The 22366-nt window shown below is 47.2% G+C and overlaps 1 protein-coding gene across 2 annotated transcripts in view; it reads left to right on the forward strand.

The window, feature by feature from the left end:
• kcmf1 (potassium channel modulatory factor 1) overlaps window positions 1-22366 on the forward strand; it is a 161876-nt gene that overhangs the window by 60484 nt on the left and 79026 nt on the right. For both annotated transcript variants that reach the window (XM_072517012.1, XM_072517013.1), the window contains exon 2: window positions 4704-4871. In XM_072517012.1, coding sequence (XP_072373113.1) covers window positions 4704-4871 — 168 coding nt within the window. The remainder of the gene's footprint in view (window positions 1-4703; window positions 4872-22366) is intronic.

The following is a 22366-nucleotide window of genomic DNA, read 5'->3' on the forward strand; positions in this document are numbered from 1 at the left end:
GCAACATTGGCATGTACACTATAAAAGTGTGTGTATTGATAAGGACATTTGCATGGCATTCTGACTTGTTAAATGTTAGTACCCCAGTTTATTGAAAAGTTGCTGTATTTGTATTTAATAGTTTCAATATTGATGTAATAATATTTTGGGGTCCCAAGTGTCACTTAAAATTTTGAACCTTTTAAGAAGATCAGTAACAACATTTTCTAGCATCCTTATTTTGGGAGTATTTGTTATGGACCAGGGTTTAGAAAACTCCAAAGTATATCATGGAGTTCACCTGACCTACAACTGTTTGTTGATTTTGGTTACGATGAGCAGAAGGGCCTGCCTTTCAGGTGTTATTCAACAGGGGCCTTAAGCACTTTTGATCAAAAACAAAATTTATTCTACGAATTTAGTTAACATTTATATAAACACGCACAGGAAGCATTTATATCAACTACCAACATAAATACCCAACACAGCTACAGTACTCGATGTATAACCCTTAATAAATTTCCCCCTTAAGCTGTTTCAGTTTAATAACAAAATCCCATAAACCAGAAAACCCTTTTCAAAGTTGTGGCCCAGCACACGGCACTCTTACTATTAAGACTTGGTATGGATACTTCTTGTTTCTTCCCAAAACAGGTGGTTTGAATTCCTTCCAGAACACAATTATTTATTTTCAAGTTATCAAGCAGTCTGGAAACAGCTTTTAAAATGCAGCTGGAAGAACAAACCTTTCAAACTGTGCAGAACAAAACCAGTTCAAACCCAAAGCGAAAGTAAAACTCGGAGTCACAGCCAGCTCTCAACTCAAAAATGAAAGTAAAAACCCAGAGCCACAGCCCAGCTTCACCCACACAATGACATCACTGAAGCCATGTGATAAGACAAAAACATTTCTTAAAGGGACACTCCCATGACATTGCATTTCAGGAATCACTGTCATCATCATTCCTGTTTTGTATTATTGGCCTCACCAGTGTGAGGAGCCTAAATATCAGGTAGTATTATTAATCATATTGGCTAAAATATGTATGATTTTTCAGTTCATGCTGTGTTGGTTGCTCATTGTTTTCTCACTTTTAAAACAAAAGTCACTTCTTAAACTAATTTTTAAAAGGAACCATTGTGGTTCCACTCCCTCTTAGTGCACAGAATCAATGTTCACAGAATCCGTCTGATGGATATCTGCTGTTTCAGAGCTGTGGAAGACTGGTGTGGTTGTTGAGCTTATTCTTTGCCAGATGCGAATATAATGCAAATTTACAACATTTGTTCCAAACATTAGTACGTGCTGGGTAAAGAAGTGTGTTGGTAAAGTTCTGGTTTATTAACCAGTGGTTCAGCAGTATTACAGGGATTGCTTGTTTTATTGAGTTTTCTGTGAGCCAAAGCAAGTTTCTGTTCCGGCATTTAGAATTTTATTTCATGTTTATTTGTGTGTTCACCTTGTATAGCTTACACAATTTGAAATCTCTAAAGCCATCAAAAACATAAGCTGTACCCATCTCTACAAAATAGCGACTGTGTTCAAACAAATTGCCACTGAATGTAAATAATGTAAGCATAGCTCTTTTTCAGCCTCGATTTATTGCAATGTCACTCAGTTAAAGTTGTATAACATTCCACGAGTTACATATTTTTCATGAGATTTAATGGGTCGACAACCAATGTTCACTCTTCCTGGTTGAGTGGCTGTCCTCATCAATTATTTGTTCTCATTTGACTTGTAACAAGGTCTACTATCTATTCTACCCTACTTTCAGGGTATGCCATCAGTATTTTTGTTAACTGCGCAGATGATAACTCTTTGAAACCGTGCTGTTTACATTGCTATGGGATCAGGTAGTTTGTTGTGTGGCTATCTAGTATTACTGTATAGTGTCCATATCATCACCCATTATCACCATTTGCCTGTTTTGGAAATTAATGAATGTCTCAGATTTATTATGTTGTGAAATTCTTTGGCGACTTTGGTCTGTGCACATTGAGTGATAAATAAACTTGCGACACATACAGGCAGACAGTCAAGTCGAGCGCAGGTGTAACATTGGTCCGGTCTAGCAAAGTCACTCAGGCTTCAAACAGAAAGCACTATAGAAAATTTTGTCCAACGTCAAGCATGCAAGATAGTAGTCTGGTGACATTTTATTTAAGTCAAATAAAATAACTTGATGTGGGAAAGCATACCATGTTCGTTATTTTGTACAATGACATTTAGACGAGCTGCACTGTTGAAATTAGTGAATCCAGTTATGACTATTACTCTGTCTGTTTACTTGCTGCAAAACAAAGAAATGTAACAATTTGTACCTGGCCTTGACTTGACTTAACCAAATTCTTTCTCTCCATCTATTCAAAGAGATTGAAAAAATTCATGCAGAAGACACAAGTATCCAATTGAAATTACAAGGGGATATCCAATACCTTGGGTTACGCTGTCACTTATAGTTCAATGTTGGACTGTATGGATATACACTAAACATAAAAGGCACAGGCCAGTAACAGGAGTGACCATCACCCCTGCGTTTTAGAGGTTATCTAAGCCAAGACCCTAAACTTGTATCAACTATGCAAATGATGTTTAAAATTGTGACCTTGGGCAATGTGGCGAAAAATAAATATCTTGCATCTTTGGAGCCATTTACGTGTGTCTCCAAGGTGGCCATTCGTACGGCCCAACTTTGTAAAGATGGAATTAGAATTCACAGCCAGTTGTGTCCAAGACAACTCACTCTTTGCAAGAGCAACTCAGCTGGCACCCTACCCTTTTTCCTATCGCCTAACAAATCTTTTCTCATCAGATTCCTTTTGAAAGCCACAATTAAATCTACCTCCACCATGCTCTCAGGGAGAGCATTCCGGATCCTAACTACATGCTGCGTGTTTAAAAAAAAAACCAACGTTTTTCCTCTGGGCAGCATGGTGGCACAGAACTGCTGCCTCACTGAGCCAGGGACCCAGGTTCAATTCCGGCCTTGGGTGACAGTGTGGAGTTTGCATGTTCTCCCCATGTCTGCAAGGGTTTCTTCCGGGTGCTCTTGTTTCCTCCCACAATCCAAAGATGTGCAGGTTAGATGGATTGGTGGGCAGAATGTCTCCTCCTGCACTGTAGGGATTCTAAGTCCATTTTGGATTTTTTGCCGAACACCTTAAATAGCTAGATTCTTGTGCCAATAGGAGCAGTTACTCCCCATCTACTCTGTTCAGAGCCCTCATGATTTTGAACAGCTTTGTCAAATCTCCTCTCGGCCTTCTCTGAGTAGAAAAGCCCCAGTTTCTCCAATCTATCAATGTAACTAAACTAAAGTTCCTTATCCCAGAAACTATTTTTGTAGATCTTTTCTGCACCTCCACCAATGGATTCACATCTTTCTTGAAGTGCAGTACCCAGAATTGGACACACAACTCCAACTGAGGTCAAACCAGTGTTTTGCAAAGGTTCATCACAACTTCCTTGCTATTATACTCTACTCTATTTATTTATTTATTTTTAAAAAACAAATTTAGAGTGCCCAATTAATTTTTTCCAATTAAGGGGCAATTTAGCGTGGCCAATCCAACTACCCAGCACATCTTTTGGGTTGTGGGAGCGGAACCCACGCAAACATGGGGAGAATGTGCAAACTCCACACGACAGTGACCTAGAGCCAGGATCGAGCCTGGGACCTCGGTGCCGAGAGGCAGCAGTGCTAACCACTGCGCTACCGTGCTGCCCTACTCTACTCTATTTATAATGCCCAGCATCCTACATGTCTTATTGAACTCCTCCTCAACCTCTCCTGCCACCTTCAGCAATTTGTACACAACCCTCCCCACCCCAGTCTTTTAATGATTCAATATTTTCTCATTGCTAATTGCAATTCTTTTTTGCTTGCTCCTATGCCGTTAGCAAGGTTTTAAGAAGTCTTGGGGTTTTTTTTCCTCGCAGTTATTTGTATATAGTGAAGAATTAAGACTACAAAACTCTGGCACTGTTGACTACTGACGCATTATGGCTGATTACCATAAAGGATTAGGTAGCAAACATAACTGGTAACAGCTAAAGCTTTCAACATTCTCAAAGTTTTGAGTGTTGACAATACGTTTGTGTGAGTTTTAATAGACGTTAAAAAATAAATAAGCCTAATTATGAATATGCAAAAATATTGATAGCAAAAATATTGCCCTCAATACAGTTTACTCTACAATTATCCTAATTTAATGAATAAACAATAATGGTCTTTTAAAGCCATTTATGAAGACTCTCCTCTTCCTCTCTCAGACGCTCCTTAAAAATTGAAATGGCGGGGCAGCCACAATGATGCAGTGGTTAGCACTGCTGCCTTTCGGCGCTGAGGACCCGGGTTCAATCCCGGCCCTGGATCACTGTCCGTGTGGAGTTTGCACATTCTCCTCGTGGCTGCATGGGTCACACCCCCACAACCCAAAGATGTGCAGGCTAGGTGGATTGGCCACACTAAATTGCCCCTTAATTGGAAAAAAATATTTGGGTACTTAAATTAAATTTTTTAAAAAAAATTTGAAATGGTTGGAGATAATATGAATTGCTTAATTTTAACAGAGGTTTTTTTTGGGGACATTTGTTTGAAGTGGGCATTGTGTGCTATAATTACAAAACACTAGTCATTGTGCCACTAATGTACACTTTATTTAAACTGATTTTAAGACCTTTTTTGAAAATTGACTCCTGGTTCCTCCTTGTTTTCTAGGTGTCAGCTGTGATGCATGTTTAAAAGGAAATTTTCGAGGTCGCAGATATAAGTGCTTAATTTGTTACGACTACGACCTGTGCGCATCTTGTTATGAAAGTGGGGCCACTACTACAAGGCACACAACCGACCATCCAATGCAGTGCATATTAACAAGAGTAGATTTTGGTAAGTGTTTTAAAGGATTTTATGATTGCAGTTTTTATAAAATGTGAGTAGAATGCACTCTTCTGAAAGACTGGATAGAAAGCTAATAATTGGGAAAGAAAATTTTGATAATGTGTAAAGATGTTTTGCATTTTGTAGGACTTTCATTATGATCTGCCATTAATTCTGCTGCATTGTACTTTTTCTAGCTGGCAGAAAAATGTTCCGAGATTTACAAACATTTTTTGGCATCTTGACTTGACTTTGGCCTTAACTTTAGCATCCTGTGTACAGGCATTTTTAAAATTCATTATATGGGGTGTGATCGTTGCTTGCCCATTGCACAAATCTGTGCAAATATTAGGATGAAAGGTTTTGCACCGTCTCATAGGTTCATGTGACATGCAGGCTCATTTTCATCTTTACTAGATCGACTCGTGGGGTTGTTTATAAGTGGTGAAGACCAAATGTAGAATTAGACTCAAGCAGGGTTAGACAGTGGGTGGTAATTGAAATGGACTAAGGAAGGAAGACCGATGGGAGGATGGCTGGAAACAGGAGAAGACCTGAGATGAAAGGAGGATGGGCAAGAGATGGGTGGTTGGCCGTAGTCGGCTAAGTAATATGTTTTAAAAATAAATTTAGAGTACCCAATTCATTTTTTTTTCAATTAAGAGGCAATTTAGCTTGGCCAATCTACCTAGCCTGCACGTCTTTGGGTTGTGGGGGTGAAACCAGCTAAGTAATACTGATAATCTTTATTAGTGTCACTGGACGCTGGGGAGGAAGATGTGCTCAAGTGAAGGGTTGGTTTTGCTTGATGGTAGAGAGGAGGGGTTGTGTGCTTTGAGTGGTTATTAAACAACTTGGTTTATGTGGTTATGTTGCTGCTTCCAGTATGTGTCGCTGGTATGTTTATAGTGTTGCAGTAAGCTTTCAGAGTTCTGAAAGAAAACCATTGTATATTTCTCGCCAGTTTAACAATCCCTCTGCTAACCTCTGGGTACTATGTAAGACCCAGGGACTTCTCAACGCTCCCGACACCAGACTTCCGATTTCTCTCCCCACCCGCTTCCAAATCCTGTTGACATTTATTCTATCCCTGGCTTGTCAATTTCTTTAACTTGTCTGATTTACGATAGCTAGTGCTTCAAACTAACAGTGCTGGATTTTGACACTGGGCCTTGGGGAATGCTGCACTGCCTGGATCTTACCTAGCTTGAGTCAGAAGGTCGGACAAGACGACCATGGAAAAGAATTTACAGAAGTAACTGTTCTCGGAGTGGCAATCCGATTGACTCTCTGAGGCAGTTACAATATTTCCGTGCTGCCGCTGCCTCTTTAATCACACGGGTTTTTACTTTGCTATTGTGTCTATTATGTGAGACACAATCGAACTGTTGCCAATTTGCGCTGGAGACGCCAATAAGGTTGCCCTTTTTAATATTTAGTGATATTGCTTTTCAGAGTCGCCAGATATCCGATGATACCACTACAAGGGTCAACCGGATATTGATCAAAGACCTAACAACCAGTCAGTTAGTTCAAGTTCAATAATAGTTTATTTACACACAAGATTAACTCACACATGCAACATAAAAACACGACAAGCTAAATTATACCTAACACTACAACAACCTGTACTTAACTTCAGGCAGCCGGCTTTGGCAGAGGAACAAGGCCTTTGTTCGGTTCTGGAGTGGCTGGGTCTGGAGGAGTAACTTCGGTTCTGCTGGGCTTATCCGTCTGGTAGCGATCGTTGATCTTGAACTTGCTTCTGGTCGTGGTGCTGCAGTTGGCTTCAGGTATAGGCCGGGCCGAAGAGTGCCAGTGTGCCAGGGCCAAAAGAGATCGAACACATGGCAGTGTCTCTCTTTATCCTTTGGAGTTTCGCGCTCTTTTGGGCGGTCCTTAGGTTTGGACCCAATTATTCAGCAGGCTTCGATTACTGCCTTCGATTTGAGTCAGTAAAGGGGCGGGTGCCTTGATGGCTGGGCGTGTCCTGAGCAGTCATTGACTGTGGCTGTTTGGGGTTCCTGGGTGAAGGGAGTGGCGCCGATGTGTCTGGAATTGTATCTGATACCTGAGTACCAGTCCTTTGTCCTGAGGAAATGTGCCATTAGAATGCAAATCGACTTGCTGTTTCGACACTGTCTGGTTCTCTGTTAGCAAATATACATTTAGGCTCTGAGTTTGCCTGAATCCTGTATTGGCCATATTTCCCTTGAGTCTTTGCAAGCATCCATGTTTCCTTTGTATGTGGCCATCCCAGATGGCTACAGAACATCTTTTGAAAGTCCATATAATTGCCTTGGTGTGGAGATGCTGGCGTTGGACTGGGGTGGGCACAGTAAGAAGCCTAACAACACCAGGTTCAAGTCCAACAGGTTTGTTTGGAATCACTAACTTTCAAAGTGCGGTTCCTTCATCAGGTTGCCTTAATCAACCTTCTGTTGTTTGTTGAAGAGCTCAATCAAGTTTGCATAGCAAAAGTTGTCTTTAATAAATCCTTGTTAACAGAATTCCTTCCTTAAAAGCATTAGGTGAACCAGTTGGGATTTTACAATAAAGTTACCAATACAGATACCACCTTTTTGTTACAGATTTCTTCAATTCACTGAATTTGAATTCCCTGACTGAACTTGCACCTTTAGGTTACTGCTCCAGGCCTCTGGAGTATTTGTCTGCTCCGGGTATCCCTCAATTTGAATTGATGTTGCCTGTGCTACTTTCAAAACACAATTTATGAAGGAGTTGGAGGTGGTGGTGGTGCTGGATACAGAGAAGGCATTTGAGCGTGTGGAGTTATTTATTTGCAGTGTTGGAGAGATTTGGGATTGGGCCTATGTTTGTGGCTTGGGTGAAACTGTTGTATAAAGACCCGATGGCGAGTGTGCGTACAAACGAGATGAAATCCAGGTACTTTCCTCTGCACATGGGAATGAGGCAGGTGTGCCCCATGCGCACCCTCACCTTCTGTTCGCGCTGGCAATAGAACCCCTGGCCATTGTGCTGAGGTGCTCGGTAAAATGGTGGATGATAGTGAGTGGGGGGGGGGTCGGTCAGTGGAGTATATAATGGGATTGATTTGGACCGTTTTGCAAGTTACATTTGGAAAAGCGTGAGTGTTTTGTCTCCGGGTGGGAGTTGGGATGGGGGGTGGTTGCCAGTTCGGGTGTCAGCAACCCACTTTAGGTAACTAGGAATGCATGTGGCTCGCGACTGGGCTTGGCTCCGTAAGTTGAACTTCACGGGTTTGGTGGGCAGGGTAAGGCAGATTTGCTGAGGTGGGATAGCCTTCCCCTATTGTTGGCAGGGCGGGTGCAGGCGGTTAAGGAGAACATTCTGCAACAGTTTTTATTCTTGTTTCAGTGCCTGCTGGTCTTTTTGCCAAAAACGTTTTTATGGGGGTAAATAGGCTGATTTTGTCGCTTGAGTGAGCAGGTAAGATAGCAAGGATTAAGAGGATGGTGCTCCAGAGAAGGCGACAGTTGGAGGGCTTGGCCCTTCTGAACATGTTATACTATTACTGGACGGCGAACACTGAGAAGATGCGGGGCTGGAGTAGGTGCCAATGGTGCCACTTCCGTTTGCCCTGGGGAGCTGTTCACGGAGTCCGGTGGTCGGGGCCATGCTCAATTTTATCCGACCTTTCCAGTAGCACCGCCTTCTTCGTTGCTGGAGGGGCTGTTGTCGGTAATGGGACTGGAGAAGGGGGTCATCTCGGTGATTTATGGGAGGATTTTGGAGGTGGATAGCGTGTCTCTGGAGGGGGTTAAGGCAAAGAGGAAACCCAAAGAGAGCTGGGGATGGCGCTTGAGTGGCTGTGGTGTGAGGTGCTGCGGAGGATGAATGTCTCAACTTTGTGTGCAAGGCTGGGGTTGATGCAGCTAAAGGTAGTGCACAAAGCACACCTGACAAAGCCTAGGAGAGCTGATTGTTTGAGGGGATGGAGGATATTTGTGAGCGAAGTGGGAGGGGCCCAACCAATCACATACAGATGTTCTCGTCCTGTCCGAAGTTGGAGAAATGTTGCTGGTTCTTCAGCACCATGTCGCCAATTCTACACATGGATTTAGACCCCAGTCACCTGGGGGCCATATTCAGGGTGTTGGACTTGCCGGAGTTGCAGGTGGTGGGGACAGATGTTTTAGCCTTCGCCTCGTTGATCTTTCGCAGGCGGGTCCTGTTGGGGTGGAGGTCAGCTTCTCCACCCTGTGCCTCGGTATCGTTGGGGGAACCTAATGGAATTGTTGTATTTGGAGAAGGTGAGTTTGCTCTGAGGGGCGGAGTGAGAGGTTCCACAGGAGATAGGGTTTGTTTGTTTGTATTGCAATTTGGGGAGCTGGTCGCCACGAACTGCTAGAGTGGGAGGGAAGGGGGGAAGGTGGGGAAGCATTGGTGGGGGAGGGCGGGGGTGGGATTTTGGTTTTATTTTAGGTTGGTTGTATTTTGTAAATGGTATGTGTGTGACATGTTTAATTGTTAAAATTTGAATTAAAATATTTTAAAAAACAATTTATTAAGATGTCTGCCATAAATACAAAGAATTAGATGATATGTAGTCACATATCCTGCAAAAATTGATTTCCTGATCTCTAAATATTGTAAAAGATTGCTATTGTGTATATTGACTTAGAACCGAGCTGGGGATGAGGACTGATAAGACAGAAAGGGCTGGGGATGAGGACTGATAAGACAGAAACGGCAAGTGAAGGAATGGGGGAACTAATTACAACCCGCCACCACTCCCACCAGCTCCTAACCTCGTCTACTCACTTTGGTCTTAACTGCACTTTTTTCCCCCCTTTCCCCTGCATCCTAACCAACTCCACCCAACTCTAAATATTTTTACCTCCCGGACTTCCGGTTGCGGCTATGCGGAGCTAAGCCGCACGATTCGGCAGCTCCCGCTATCACGGATCTTTGGGCTCTTTAGAGGAGCCCCAACGGAAATTTCTTTGAAGACAACCCGTGGGGAAGGGAAGAGAGAGGTCCCCCTTCAACCTTTATGGACCGCACCAGAAGTGAAACGGCCAAAAAAGCGGCATTGAAGCAGCGGGAGAAGCGAGAGAAGAAAAGCAAAATGGCGGCGGCCGGGGACAAAGCGGACTGCGGGCCGGAGCTGCAGGAGTCCATCAAGCGCTGCTTCGAGGAGCTGCGGAAGGAGATGCTGGCGCCTATGTTGTCGGCAATTGAAGGACTGGGGATGACCCAGAAGGCCCACGAGGCAAAGATCCGAGAGGTACAGAAAAGAGTCAGTGAGAATGAGGACGAGATCTTGGGACTGGCGGTGAGAGTGGAGGAGCACGAGGCGCTGCACAAGAGGTGGGCGGGAAGACTCGAAGACCTGGGGAACAGGTCGAGGAGAAAGAACCTGCGGATCATGGGTCACCCTGAAGGATTGGAGGGGGCCGATGCCGGGGCATACGCGAGCACGATGCTCGGGGCGATGATGGGCGCGGAGGCCCCTTCGAGGCCGCTGGAGCTGGATGGGGCACACCGGGTGCTGGCAAGGAAGCCCAAGGCAAACGAGCCGCCAAGGGCGATGGTGGTGAGATTTCACCGGTTCACGGACAGAGAGAAGGTCCTGAAATGAGCCAAGAACGAGCGGAGCAGCAAGTGGGACAATGCAGTGATCCGAATATACCCGGACTGGAGCACGGAGGTTGCAAAGAGGAGAACGGGTTTCAATCTGGCCAAGGCGGTGCTGCACCGGAAAGGAACGAGATTCGGAATGCTGCAGCCAGCGCGACTGTGGGTCACACACAAGGATCAACACTATTATTTTGAAACGCCCGAAGAGGCATGGACCTTCATACAAACCGAAAAGTTGGACTCAGACTGAGGGTTTGTGAGGGTGGGGGGGATGCTTGATGTGTGATGGTCGTTGTAAATAGGGGGTCAATCACGCAGGAAATGTTATATGGGCTGGGGGAGAGAGACAAGGCCGCGACAGGAGCTGCGCCAGAGGGGGCGGGGTAGGCTTCGGAAAGCGCGGGGCTTTTCCTGTGCTAGGGAAGAAAGGCGGGAAGGGGAATGGAGGGACGCATACTAATTGGGACACTCCCACACGGGGAGGTCAATGGGACGGTGGGGGAAGCCGGGGTCAACGGGTGTCAGCTGACTTACGGGAGTGATATGGGGGGGAGCAAAAAAGCTAGACAGGGGTCTAGCGGGGGGGAGGGGAGGGGGGGAAAAGGGTTGCTGCTGCACTGGCCGAAAGTGAATGGGACACAGAAAAGGTGGTCGGGGCGGGGGTCTCCCGGCTGGGGGACTGGAGGGTGAGGGCGGCGCAGACACTGGACTGGCCTAGAAAAGGAGATGGCTAGTCGGGGGGGGGGGGAGAGCCCCTCCAATCCGGCTGATAACGTGGATCGTGAGGGGCCTGAACGGGCCGGTGAAGAGGGCCCGAGTGTTCGCGCACATAGAGGGACTGAAGGCAGACGTGGTCATGCTCCAAGAGACACATCTGAAGGTGGCGGACCAGGTCAGGTTAAGAAAGGGATGGGTAGGACAGGTATTCCATTCGGGGCTGGACGCGAAGAATATACGGGTGGCAATATTGGTGGGGAAGCGGGTGTCATTTGAGGCCAAGACTATCGTAGTGGATAACGGAGGGTGATATGTGATGGTGAGCGGTAGGTTGCAGGGGACGTGGGTGGTGTTGGTAAATGTATACGCCCCGAACTGGGATGATGCTGGATTCATGAAGCACATGTTGGGGCGCATTCCGGACCTGGAGGTAGGAGGCCTGATAATTGGTGGGGACTTCAATACAGTGTTGGATCCAGCACTGGACCGCTCCAGATCAAGGACTGGAAAGAGGCCGGCGGGGGCCAGGGTGCTTAGGGGGTTTATGGATCAGATGGGGGGAGTGGACCCATGGAGGTTTGCTAGGCCGTAGGCCAGGGAATTTTCTTTTTTATCCCACGTGCACAAAGCCTACTCCTGGATAGATTTCTTTGTTCTGGGCAGGGGGCTCATCCCGAGGGTGGAGGGAACGGAGTATTCGGCCATAGCTGTTTCGGATCATGCCCCGCACTGGGTGGAACTGGAGCTGGGAGAGGAGAGGGACCAACGCCCGCTGTGGCGGCTGGATGTGGGACTGCTGGCAGATGAGGTGGTGTGTGGGAAGGTGAGGGGGTGCATTGAAAGGTACTTGGAGGACAACGACAACGGGGAGGTGCGGGTGGGGGTGGTATGGGAGGCGTTGAAGGCGGTGATCAGGGGAGAGCTAATCTCCATCAGGTCTCATAGGGAGAAGACAGAGGGCATGGAAAGGGAGAGGTTAGTGGGGGAGATTTTAAGAGTGGACAGGAGATACGCAGAGGCCCCAGAGGAGAGATTACTTGGGGAAAGACAACGTCTCCAGGTGGAGTTTGATCTGTTGACCACAGGGAAGGCAGAGGCACAGTGGAGGAAGATGCAGGGGGGCGACCTACGAGTACGGGGAAAAGGCACACCAGCTCCGTAAGAGGATGGCAGCGAGGGAAATAGGGGGAGTCAAGGATGGAAGGGGAGCCACGGTGCGGAGTGCGACGAAAATAAACGAGGTATTCAAGGCCTTCTATGAGGAGCTGTACAGATCCCAGCCCCCAGAGGAGGAAGAGGGGATGAGACGATTCCTAGACCAGCTGAGATTCCCGAGGGTGGAGGAGCAAGAGGTGGCTGGTTTGGGGGCACCAATTGGGTTGGAGGAGCTGAGCAAGGGTTTGGGGAGCATGCAGGCGGGGAAGGCCCCGGGGCCGGACGGATTCCCGGTGGAGTTCTACAGGAAGTACGCAGACCTGTTGGCCCCGCTACTGGTGAGGACCTTTAATGAGGCAAGAGAGGAGGGGACCCTGCCCCCGACAATGTCGGAGGCGACGATTTCTTTGATCCTAAAGCGGAACAAGGACCCACTGCAATGTGGATCGTACAGGCCGATCTCGCTCCTCAATGTGGATGCAAAGTTGCTGGCAAAAGTGCTGGCCACGAGGATCGAGGACTGTGTCCCGGGGATGATCCACGAGGACCAGACGGGATTTGTAAAGGGCAGGCAACTAAACACCAATGTGCGGCGGCTCTTAAACGTGATAATAATGCCATCGGAGGAGGGAGAGGCGGAGATAGTGGCACCTATGGACGCGGAGAAGGCCTTTGACCGAGTAGAGTGGAAGTACCTCTGGGAGGTGCTGCGTAGGTTTTGGTTCGGGGGAGGGTTTATCAGTTGGGTTAAGCTCCTTTACAGAGCCTCGGTGGCAAGTGTAGTGACGAACCGGCGGAGGTTGGAGTACTTTCGGCTGTACCGAGGGACGAGGCAGGGGTGCCCCCTGTCCCCCCTGTTGTTTGCATTGGTGATCGAACCCTTGGCCATGTCATTGAGGGAGTCCAGGAAATGGAGGGCGGTGGTCCGAGGGGGAGAAGAGCATCGGGTGTCGCTTTATGCGGATGACCTGTTGCTGTATGTGGCGGATCCAATGGAGGGAATGGTTGAGGTCATGCAGACTCTAAGGGAGTTTGGGGAGTTTCCGGGCTGAAGCTCAATGTAGGGAAGAGTGAGCTTTTTGTAGTACAGGCAAGGGACCAAGAAAGGGGGATAGGAGATCTACCGCTGAGGAGGGTGGAGGGGAGCTTTCGGTACCTGGAGATCCAGATAGTCAGGAGTTGGGGGGCCCTACATAAACTGAATCTGACGAGGTTGGTGGAGCAAATGGAGGAGGACTTCAAAAGATGGGACATGTTACCGCTCTCGCTAGTGGGTAGAGTGCAGTCGGTCAAAATGGTGGTCCTTCCGAGGTTTCTTTTTGTGTTTCAGTGCCTTCCCATCGTGATCACCAAGGTCTTTTTTAAGAGAGTAGGTAGGAGTATTATGGGGTTTGTGTGGGCGAATAGGACCCCGAGGGTAAGGAGAGGGTTTCTGGAACGCAGTAGGGACCGAGGAGGGTTGGCGCTGCGAAACCTAGGGAGCTACTACTGGGCAGCAAATGTGGCGATGATCCGCAAGTGGGTGATGGAGGGAGAGGGGGCGGCATGGAAGATGGTGGAGATGGCGTCCTGTAAAGGAACGAGCCTAGGGGCGTTGGCGACGGCACCGCTGCCGCTCTCGTCGTCAAAGTATACCACGAGCCCTGTGGTGGCGGCAACGCTAAGGATCTGGGGCCAATGGAGAGGGCACAGGGGTGCAATGGGAGCTTCGGTGTGGTCCCCGATCGGGTAACCACCGGTTTGTCCCGGGGAGGATGGATGGGGGGGTTTCAGAGCTAGCTTCGGGCGGGGATTAGAAGAATGGGGGACCTGTTCATTGACGGGATGTTTGCGAGCCTAGGGGCACTGGAGGAGAAGTTTGAGATATCCCCGGAAAATGCTTTTAGATATATGCAGGTGAGGGCGTTTGTGAGGCGAAAGGTGAGGGAATTCCCGTTGCTCCCGGCACAAGAAATTCAAGACAGGGTGATCTCGGGTGTATGGGTCGGGGAGGGCAAGGTGTCGGCAATATACCAGGAGATGAAAGAAGAGAGGGAAGCGCTGGTAGAGGAGCTGAAGGGTAAATGGGAGGAGGAGCTGGGGGAGGAGATTGAGGAGGGACTATGGGCTGATGCCCTAGGGAGGGTTAATTCCTCCTCCTCGTGTGCTAGGCATAGCCTGATACAATTTAAGGTGGTTCGCAGAGCGCACTTGACGGGGGCGGGATTGAGTAGGCTCTTTGGGGTAGAGGACAGATGTGGAAGGTGCTCAGGGAGCCCGGCGAACCATGTCCATATGTTTTGGTCATGCCCGGCACTGGAGGGGTTCTGGAGAGGAGTGGCGGGAGCAATATCTCAGGTGGTGAAAGTCCGGGTCAAGCCAAGCTGGGGGCTAGCAATATTTGGAGAAGGGGATGAGCCGGGAGTGCAGGAGGCAAAAGAGGCCGGCATTCTGGCCTTTGCATCACTAGTAGCCCGGCGAAGGATCTTGCTAATGTGGAAAGAGGCGAAGCCCCCCAGCGTGGAGGCCTGGATAAACAACATGGCTGGGTTCATAAAGCTGGAGAGGATTAAGTTTGCCTTGAGAGGGTCTGCACAGGGGTTCTACAGGCGGTGGCAACCGTTCCTAGACTATCTTGCGGAGCGTTAGAGGAAGGTCGGTCAGCAGCAGCAGCAACCTGGGGGGGGGGCGGGGGGGGAGAATGGCGGCTTGCCTGAGAGGGTGGATGAGCAAGAGAAAACATGAAGGATTTGGGAAACTGGCACGTCCGGGAGAGGGCCAGTGTACAAAGTATGTAACATATCGTTTTTACCATGTATATATCTTGCACTGTGCGATTTCTTGTTATTTTGTTACGAGGGGGGGGGGTTATTGTTTGTAAGGGTGAAAAATTATGTTAAAAAACTTTAATAAATATATATTTTTAAAAATATATATATTTTTACCTCCCAAATCCCACAAACTCCCAATCTTCTTTTCCCTCTTCTCAACTTCTAATCGTTTTGCATCACTGTAGCTTCTTATTTCTTCTTCACCCATTCAAATCCTGTTTTTCTGTCATTGTAATTTCTTCACCATTTCTAACACATTAATTTCTTGCAGGAGATCGATGTTCTCATTTGCAACGACCACTCAACTCCCATTCATGCTCCCATGTATTGACAATTTTAACATCTTCGTTTCCTCTGTTCTGTTGCCATCACTTTCTAAAGCAACGTTACTCCCTCCAAATCCAACCCTAAAACCGTCTCTTGTGATATCGCCCACCTCTAGTTTCCCTTTCTTCTCCAAAGTTGTTGTTGTTTCCTGCCCATCTCCCTCACAAAGTTCCGTCTTGATAACCCTTCCAATGCAGCTGCCAACCTTTTTGAAGCATTGGGACAGCCTGGGTAAACTTACGAATGGCATCTTCTGACTGCATTATTCTCCCGTTGCTCCTTGGCAGTTCCACGTCCTCCTACTCCATTACCTAATCTCAATTGTCACCCATAACTGACATAACGCTGTTGACACATCTCCAACAATGGCGTTGTTCATGTCCCTGTACCACCATTGCTGGATTCTTTCAATTATCCTTGCCACCCTTTTCCTCGTCTATGTTATGCTTTTTGAATGATTCCTCTGCAGATGTTGGATCAGCTTAAATATGTGCAGTATACTGGTGATATTCGACTCTTTTCTTTGCATCAACCTTCTCGAACCCGCAGCTACCTTTGTGCTGTCAGACTGCACCATGTAAAGTACAGCAGTCCAAAAAGGCTTCTTACCACCACCATCACCTTCCAGGAACGAGCAGCCAATGCTGGCTTTGCCAATGATGCCACATCTCATGAATGAATAAAAAAAATCTTGACAACCCACAATTTTGTTCAAGTGGAAACCATGTTTTCAGTTCTCTCCAAAAGCTCAACTCCCTTACCAATGATGCCTCTTTTACATCTCTCTTCCCCTATGCCTGCTAACTTCAAGTGAACGTGTGAGGAAGTACACGAATAAGATATGACCCAATAGCTGGCCAAACAGTTTCCAGTTTTAAGAAGTTTTTAAAGGTATCAGAATTTCCAGTGCTCGTCTCACCTATAAAGTCTGAAAAATATTTTTTTTAAATACTTACTTATTGGGCATACAGATCAGTCATAATCTAATCAATAGGTCAGAGGCCTTAATGGCTCACTCCTTTTCTGACTCTCCAAACAGGTTAGTTTGCATACCAGAAATTGACATTTTACCTTTTAGTACGTACAACTTTTCAGTAAAAGCTGTTATCGCTCATGTGTTAAAGGTGTTGTATAAATGTCTGTTGTTATGTACTTACCTAAGTGAATGGGCTGACTACCTTTCAGATAATAGAGCACACCATCTTTAACTGGTCTGAACTTTAATCCCAAGTTGTGTGGTTTACCCTTAGTTACCCTTTGAAGTGGCCAAACAAATATATCACTATTCAAGATGACAGCCCAACACTTTCTCAAAGCATTTGAGCTGTATAATAAAAGGGGCCTTGTTCCCATAGCCAGTGAGCATACATTCTGCTCTCCTGCTCCCCCCACTCTCCCGCTCCCCCCACTCTCCCACTCTTGCTTCCCTCTCCTAGCACTGAAGATGAACAGCAAGAGGCAGGAGAAACAGCTTTGACTTGCAGGAGATAAAGATTCTTCAAGTGGATTTGTGATTAACTTTACTTTTTGATCAATAGTCTCCTGGTAAACAGATCTCAGATCTCAACAATGATGCATTTTCTCAACAGTAGATAAAATTGTTTGGGGCACTGGGCTAGAGCTGGACATGACTGCTCTCTGCTGTGGTAAAGTCAGTGGGGCAGCTTTACTCAACCTCTGCTTGCATTATGGATGGTGGGGGCTGCTCCCAGTGGCTTTAAAAGCCAAATGTGGATGGAAAGGGAGAGTTGCTTGGACACGGAGGGTAAGAAAGGAGCTGAACTGAGGAGAAGCAGCATTGCTCTCCATGCTTAGTTTAACCTCCTGTCACATCCAGAAGACAGAGTGGAAGCACGGTAGCACAGTGGGTAGCACTGTTGCTTCACAGCACCAGGGTTCCCAGTTCAATTCCCGGCTTGGGTCACTCTGTGCGAGTCTGCACGTTCTCTTCGTGTCTGTGTGACGTGCTGTTAGGTGAATTGGACATTCTGAATTCTCCCTCTGTGAACCCAAACAGGCGCCATGGGGTTTTTCACAGTAATTTCGTTGCAGTGTTACTGTAAGCCTATTTGTGACATTAAAGATTATTATTATAATTATTAAAACATGTATATCTACGTCGACCTAGCTACTTTATAAAATTATTATTTTATTTCAAAAATGGATGAAGGCTTTATCCTGACATGCCTACCAAGCCATGACTTGTACCGGAGAAATTTCTAGCCTTCAGCAAACCAATAGGAACCTTGTTATCTTTAAAGAAGCGCTAATGCCCCTTGTGACTGCAGAAAATCAAATGCCAAAGAAATTCACCAACACCCTTTACATTTCTACAGCAGAGCTCTGGTCACAGAGAAGGTATGTCTGCAAGGACAAAAGGGACCATGACTCTATTAAACCTCAACATTCCAGACCTGGTAAAATAGGTCCTATGTCCAAAATGCAGAAGATGTGGTGGGAGGTTCGTTACACGATGCCCCAAGTTGCTAGAACTTGTAATATCGCAGTGAAACTGAACTTGGGCAGTCTCATTTTATTACCCAGTAGGTAGCAGCAGGAAGAACTCTGTATAGGTAAATTGTCTGGCCCTCACCTTCACTGTGCCTATAAGACTGATTCATCTCTACGTGCCTTTGTCGATTGTGGAAGTCATTGCTTCTGGAAAGACCGGTCATCCGGCAACAGTTTCAGCCTGCTCACCTCTGAAGAAGTACAGCATTGGACTTTGATTCTGGATTTGTGAGAAACCATAACTCTTAATTTTAGCGTGATCTTGCCTTGTACCTCTTTCTTTCCCTTATACCTCTGCAAAAGGGGCAGACATTGTGAAATCCCTTCCTGCTTTTTGTATGTATAAAATGAACCAACCCTCTTAGTTTACCTTATCTTGATTTTGCTGTGGAGTTATTAACAGAGGATCGGGCCACTCCAAACTGCAGGTTAGAGAAAATATGCCACCACTTATAAAGAGGGAAATAAAAAATATTTTTTGATTTACTGTTATGATCCCAGACCAGACGTCTACAGTGGCTAGGATTCTGAACCAAGACCCAAATATTTTAGTTTATTTTGTAAGGCTGGGCGGAAAGAATATTTGTTTCAGTGATTTCACAAAAAAATAGGAATTTGGTATTTTAAAACATAACTTTGTTATTAACACAATATTAAACACTTTAACATCACACCCAAAAATATCTTGCAATTACCCCTTAATTACTATCTCTATTCCCAATTAAGCAACAAGAGAGGAAAAATAAACAGCCCTCAATCCATCATCCTAATGGCACTGAGTAATATTTGCTTTCCAGACAGATTTGGCTCCTGTAAGAACCCCTGCAAACTCTGGCTGGATGTCTTCAAAAAGCTGTTTCAACTGGTTTGTTTCAGCTTCCACCTTGTCCTTAAAAGTCTGCAGTGCTTTAAATACTATTAATCTTTTTTAACTATGCTACTGCGAGAGCAAAAGGCTGTGGTGAAGTGGTATTGTCACTGGACTAGTAATCCAGAGACCCGGGGCGCGATTCTCCGACCCCCCACCGGGTCGGAGAATCGCCGGGGGCCGGCGTGAGTCCTGCCCCCGCCATGTCGCAAATTCTCTGCCACCGGAGATTCGGCGGGGGCGGGAATCGCGGCGCGCTGGTTGGCGGGAATCCCCTGGCGATTCTCCGGTCCACGATGGGCCGAAGTCCCGCCGCTGTCAACCTACGCCAGCCGGTGTGGATTGAACCACCTCTGGGACGGCGGGACACGGCGGCACGGGCGGGCACCGGGGTCCTGGGGGGGGGCGCGGGACGATCTGGCCCCAGGGGGTGTCCCCACGGTGGCCTGGCCTGCGATCGGGGCCCACCAATCCACGGGTGGGCCTGTGCCGTGTGGGCACTCTTTTCCTCCCGCCTTCGCCATGGTCTCCATCATGACGGAAGTGGAAGAGAGCCCCTCCACTGCGCATGCGCGGGGATGCCGTGGGCGGCCGCTGACGCTCCCGCACATGCGCCGCCCAGCAAAGTCAGTTTTGCGCCAGCTGGCGGGGCGGAAATCAGTCCGGCTCAGGCCTAGCCCCTCAAGGTGAGGGCTCGGCTGCTCAAGATGCGGAGACTTCCGCATCTTTGGGGCGGTGCGATGTCGGACTGATTTGCGCCGTTTTTGGCGCCGGTCGGCGGACATCGTGCCGATATCGGAGAATCCCGCCCATGGTTTCAAATCCCGCCATAGCAGATGGTGAATTTGAATTCAATAAGAAATCTAGAATTAAAATCTCAAATTATAATGATAATCATGAAACCATTGTTGATTGTTGTAAAAATCCACCTGGTTCACTTATGTCCTTTAGGGAAGGAAATAAGAACTAGGAGCAGGAGTAGGCCATCTGGCCCCTCAAGCCTGCTCCGCCATTCAGTACGATCATGGCTGATCTTTTTGTGGTCTCAGCTCCACTTACCCGTCTGCTCACCGTAACCTTTTATTCCTTTACTGTTCAAAAATCTATCTACCTTCATCTTGAAAACATTTAACGAGGCAGCCTCAACTGCTTCACTGGGCAGGGAATTTAACAGATTCACGACTCTTTGGGTGAAGAAGTTCCTCTTCAACTCAGTCCTAAATCTGCTCCCCCTTATTTTGAGGCTATGCCCCCCCTAGTTCTAGTACCAGTGGAAACAACCTCCCTTTTATCCTATCTATTTCTTTCATGATTTTATATGACTTCTAAATTCCAATGAGTATAGTCCCAGTCCACTTAGTCGCTCCTCATAAGCTAATCCTCTCAACTCCAGAATTAACCTAGTGAATCTCCTCTGCACACCCTCCAGTGCCAGTGCATCCTTTCTCAAGTAAGGAGACCAAACTGTACACATCTGTCGTCCTTACCCGGTCTGGCCTACATGTGACTCCAGACCCATAGCAATGCAGTTGACTCTTAAATGCCCTCAGGGATGGGCAATAAATGCTGGTCCAGCCAGCATGCCCACATCCGATGAACAAATAAAGAAAAAAAAAGAAATTTCACCTCTGGTTTCTGAAAGCTTTCTTGTCTTTCAAAATAAGATTATTTTTAAAAACATGGCTACTGCAGTCAAACACACGCTAACCAAGCTTTTAACCCTTAAATTTCCAAATGTTTATAATCCAATATATCTAAAATCTTGCATTCGGCACATTAGAACATACAGTGCAGCAGGAGGCCATTCGGCCCATCGAGTCTGCACCGACCCACTTAAGCCCTCACTTCCACCCTATCCCAGTAACCCAATAACTCCTAACCTTTTTTCTGTCACAAAGGGCAATTTATCATGGCCAATTCACGTAACCTGCACATCTTTGGACTGTAGGAGGAAACCGGAGCACCCGGAGGAAACCCACGCAGACACAGGGAGAACATGCAGTCTCCGCAGTGATAATGACCCAATGGGGAATCGAACCTGGGACCCTGGCGCTGTGAAACCACAGTGCTAACCACTATGCTACTGTGCTGCCCTTAATAGGATGGGAACAAAGAGATACGGACCCCGGAAGTGCAGAAGGTTTGAGTTTATACCGGCATCATGGTCGACACAGGCTTCGAGGGCCAAAGGGCCTGTTCCTGTGCTGTACCTTTTTTAAAAATAAATTTGGAGTACCCAATTCATTCTTTCCAATCAAGGGGCACCTCAGCGTGGCCAATCCACCCAGCCCGCACATCCCTGGGCCGTGGGGACGAGACCCACCAAACACTGGGAGAATGTGCAAACCCCGCACAGACAGCGACCCAGAGCCAGGATCTAACCCGGGACCTCGGCGCCGTGAGGCTGCAGGCTATGCTGTACCTTTTCTTTCTATATAATAAGCTGATTCTTCCCTTCTGATCCTGACTGCGCCCTCTGACCCCAACCCCTACTCCCTCTAACTTGAATAACACTGTTTCTGATGCCACCCCCTGACTCCCACACAAATAACCTCAAATCCATCCTCAAAATCGGAATAACAGGTTCCAAATAATCCCTCAGATCCACCCTCGAAATCGGAATACCAGGTTCCATTCCCCACCCTGACCTCACAAGCTGACCCCCAAAAGACCCTCTGACCCCACCCCTTCCCAACCTCACCGTCTGAGCCTGACCCCACCTTGATTCCCTTAATTCGCCACACTTAACACCCTCCTCCAGACCTTGTCAACCTGCCACTTTGCCTCCCACTCCCACCCTGTTGCTGACATTTTTGGCCCCCTGAGTTCCACCTTGCCCTGGATGGTACATAGAACCCCGTTCTTCTGACAGAAGGACATGAGAGGTTGACTAGGTCGAGGTTGGACAGTTGACCATTCAGGCCCTCGACACTGATATCGAAGCTGGTCACAACGTCACTGCTCATTTCAATGGTGATGGCGGCTTGGATTGCTCCCACTCGACCTTGCATCACTGAGGAGTTGATCTCAGTCACATTGCAGAAGGGCAGTGAGAGAAGAAATCAGGATGTTTAAATTAATCCCCTTCATGTCCGTAACACCTCCACAGAGCTACGGTACTGACAGAAGTTACACTCTCACACCTGCTCGGGGAGCTGCAGACAGTCACAACTACTCAGCAGTCAACTAACTTCAGGATCCAACTCTGAAGCAGCCAGTTTGATTACAGAAGCAATTTGCCAATCTTCTGGAGGGAAGCCGTGCATTTAGGCCATTTCATTTTCTTTCTGTGATTTTTTTCCCATTACCATCCGGCACACCGTTTATACTTCATTCCCTTCAGTTTCCCAAGCTTATTGTAGGAGGTAGGTTCTGCAAGACAAAGCTGCTCCACCAGCTCCTGCCTCTCACTGCTCATTTCCAGAATCCTTGCACACAGCAAAGGTTCAGGAGACGGAAGCAGTGAGCGGGAGAGTCTGGAGGCAAATTTGGTGAGAGGGTGGGCTAGAGAGCTGCAGAGCTGATAAATT

The sequence above is a fragment of the Scyliorhinus torazame genome, chromosome 9 (genome assembly GCF_047496885.1).
Source record: "Scyliorhinus torazame isolate Kashiwa2021f chromosome 9, sScyTor2.1, whole genome shotgun sequence".
Lineage (NCBI taxonomy): Eukaryota > Metazoa > Chordata > Chondrichthyes > Carcharhiniformes > Scyliorhinidae > Scyliorhinus > Scyliorhinus torazame.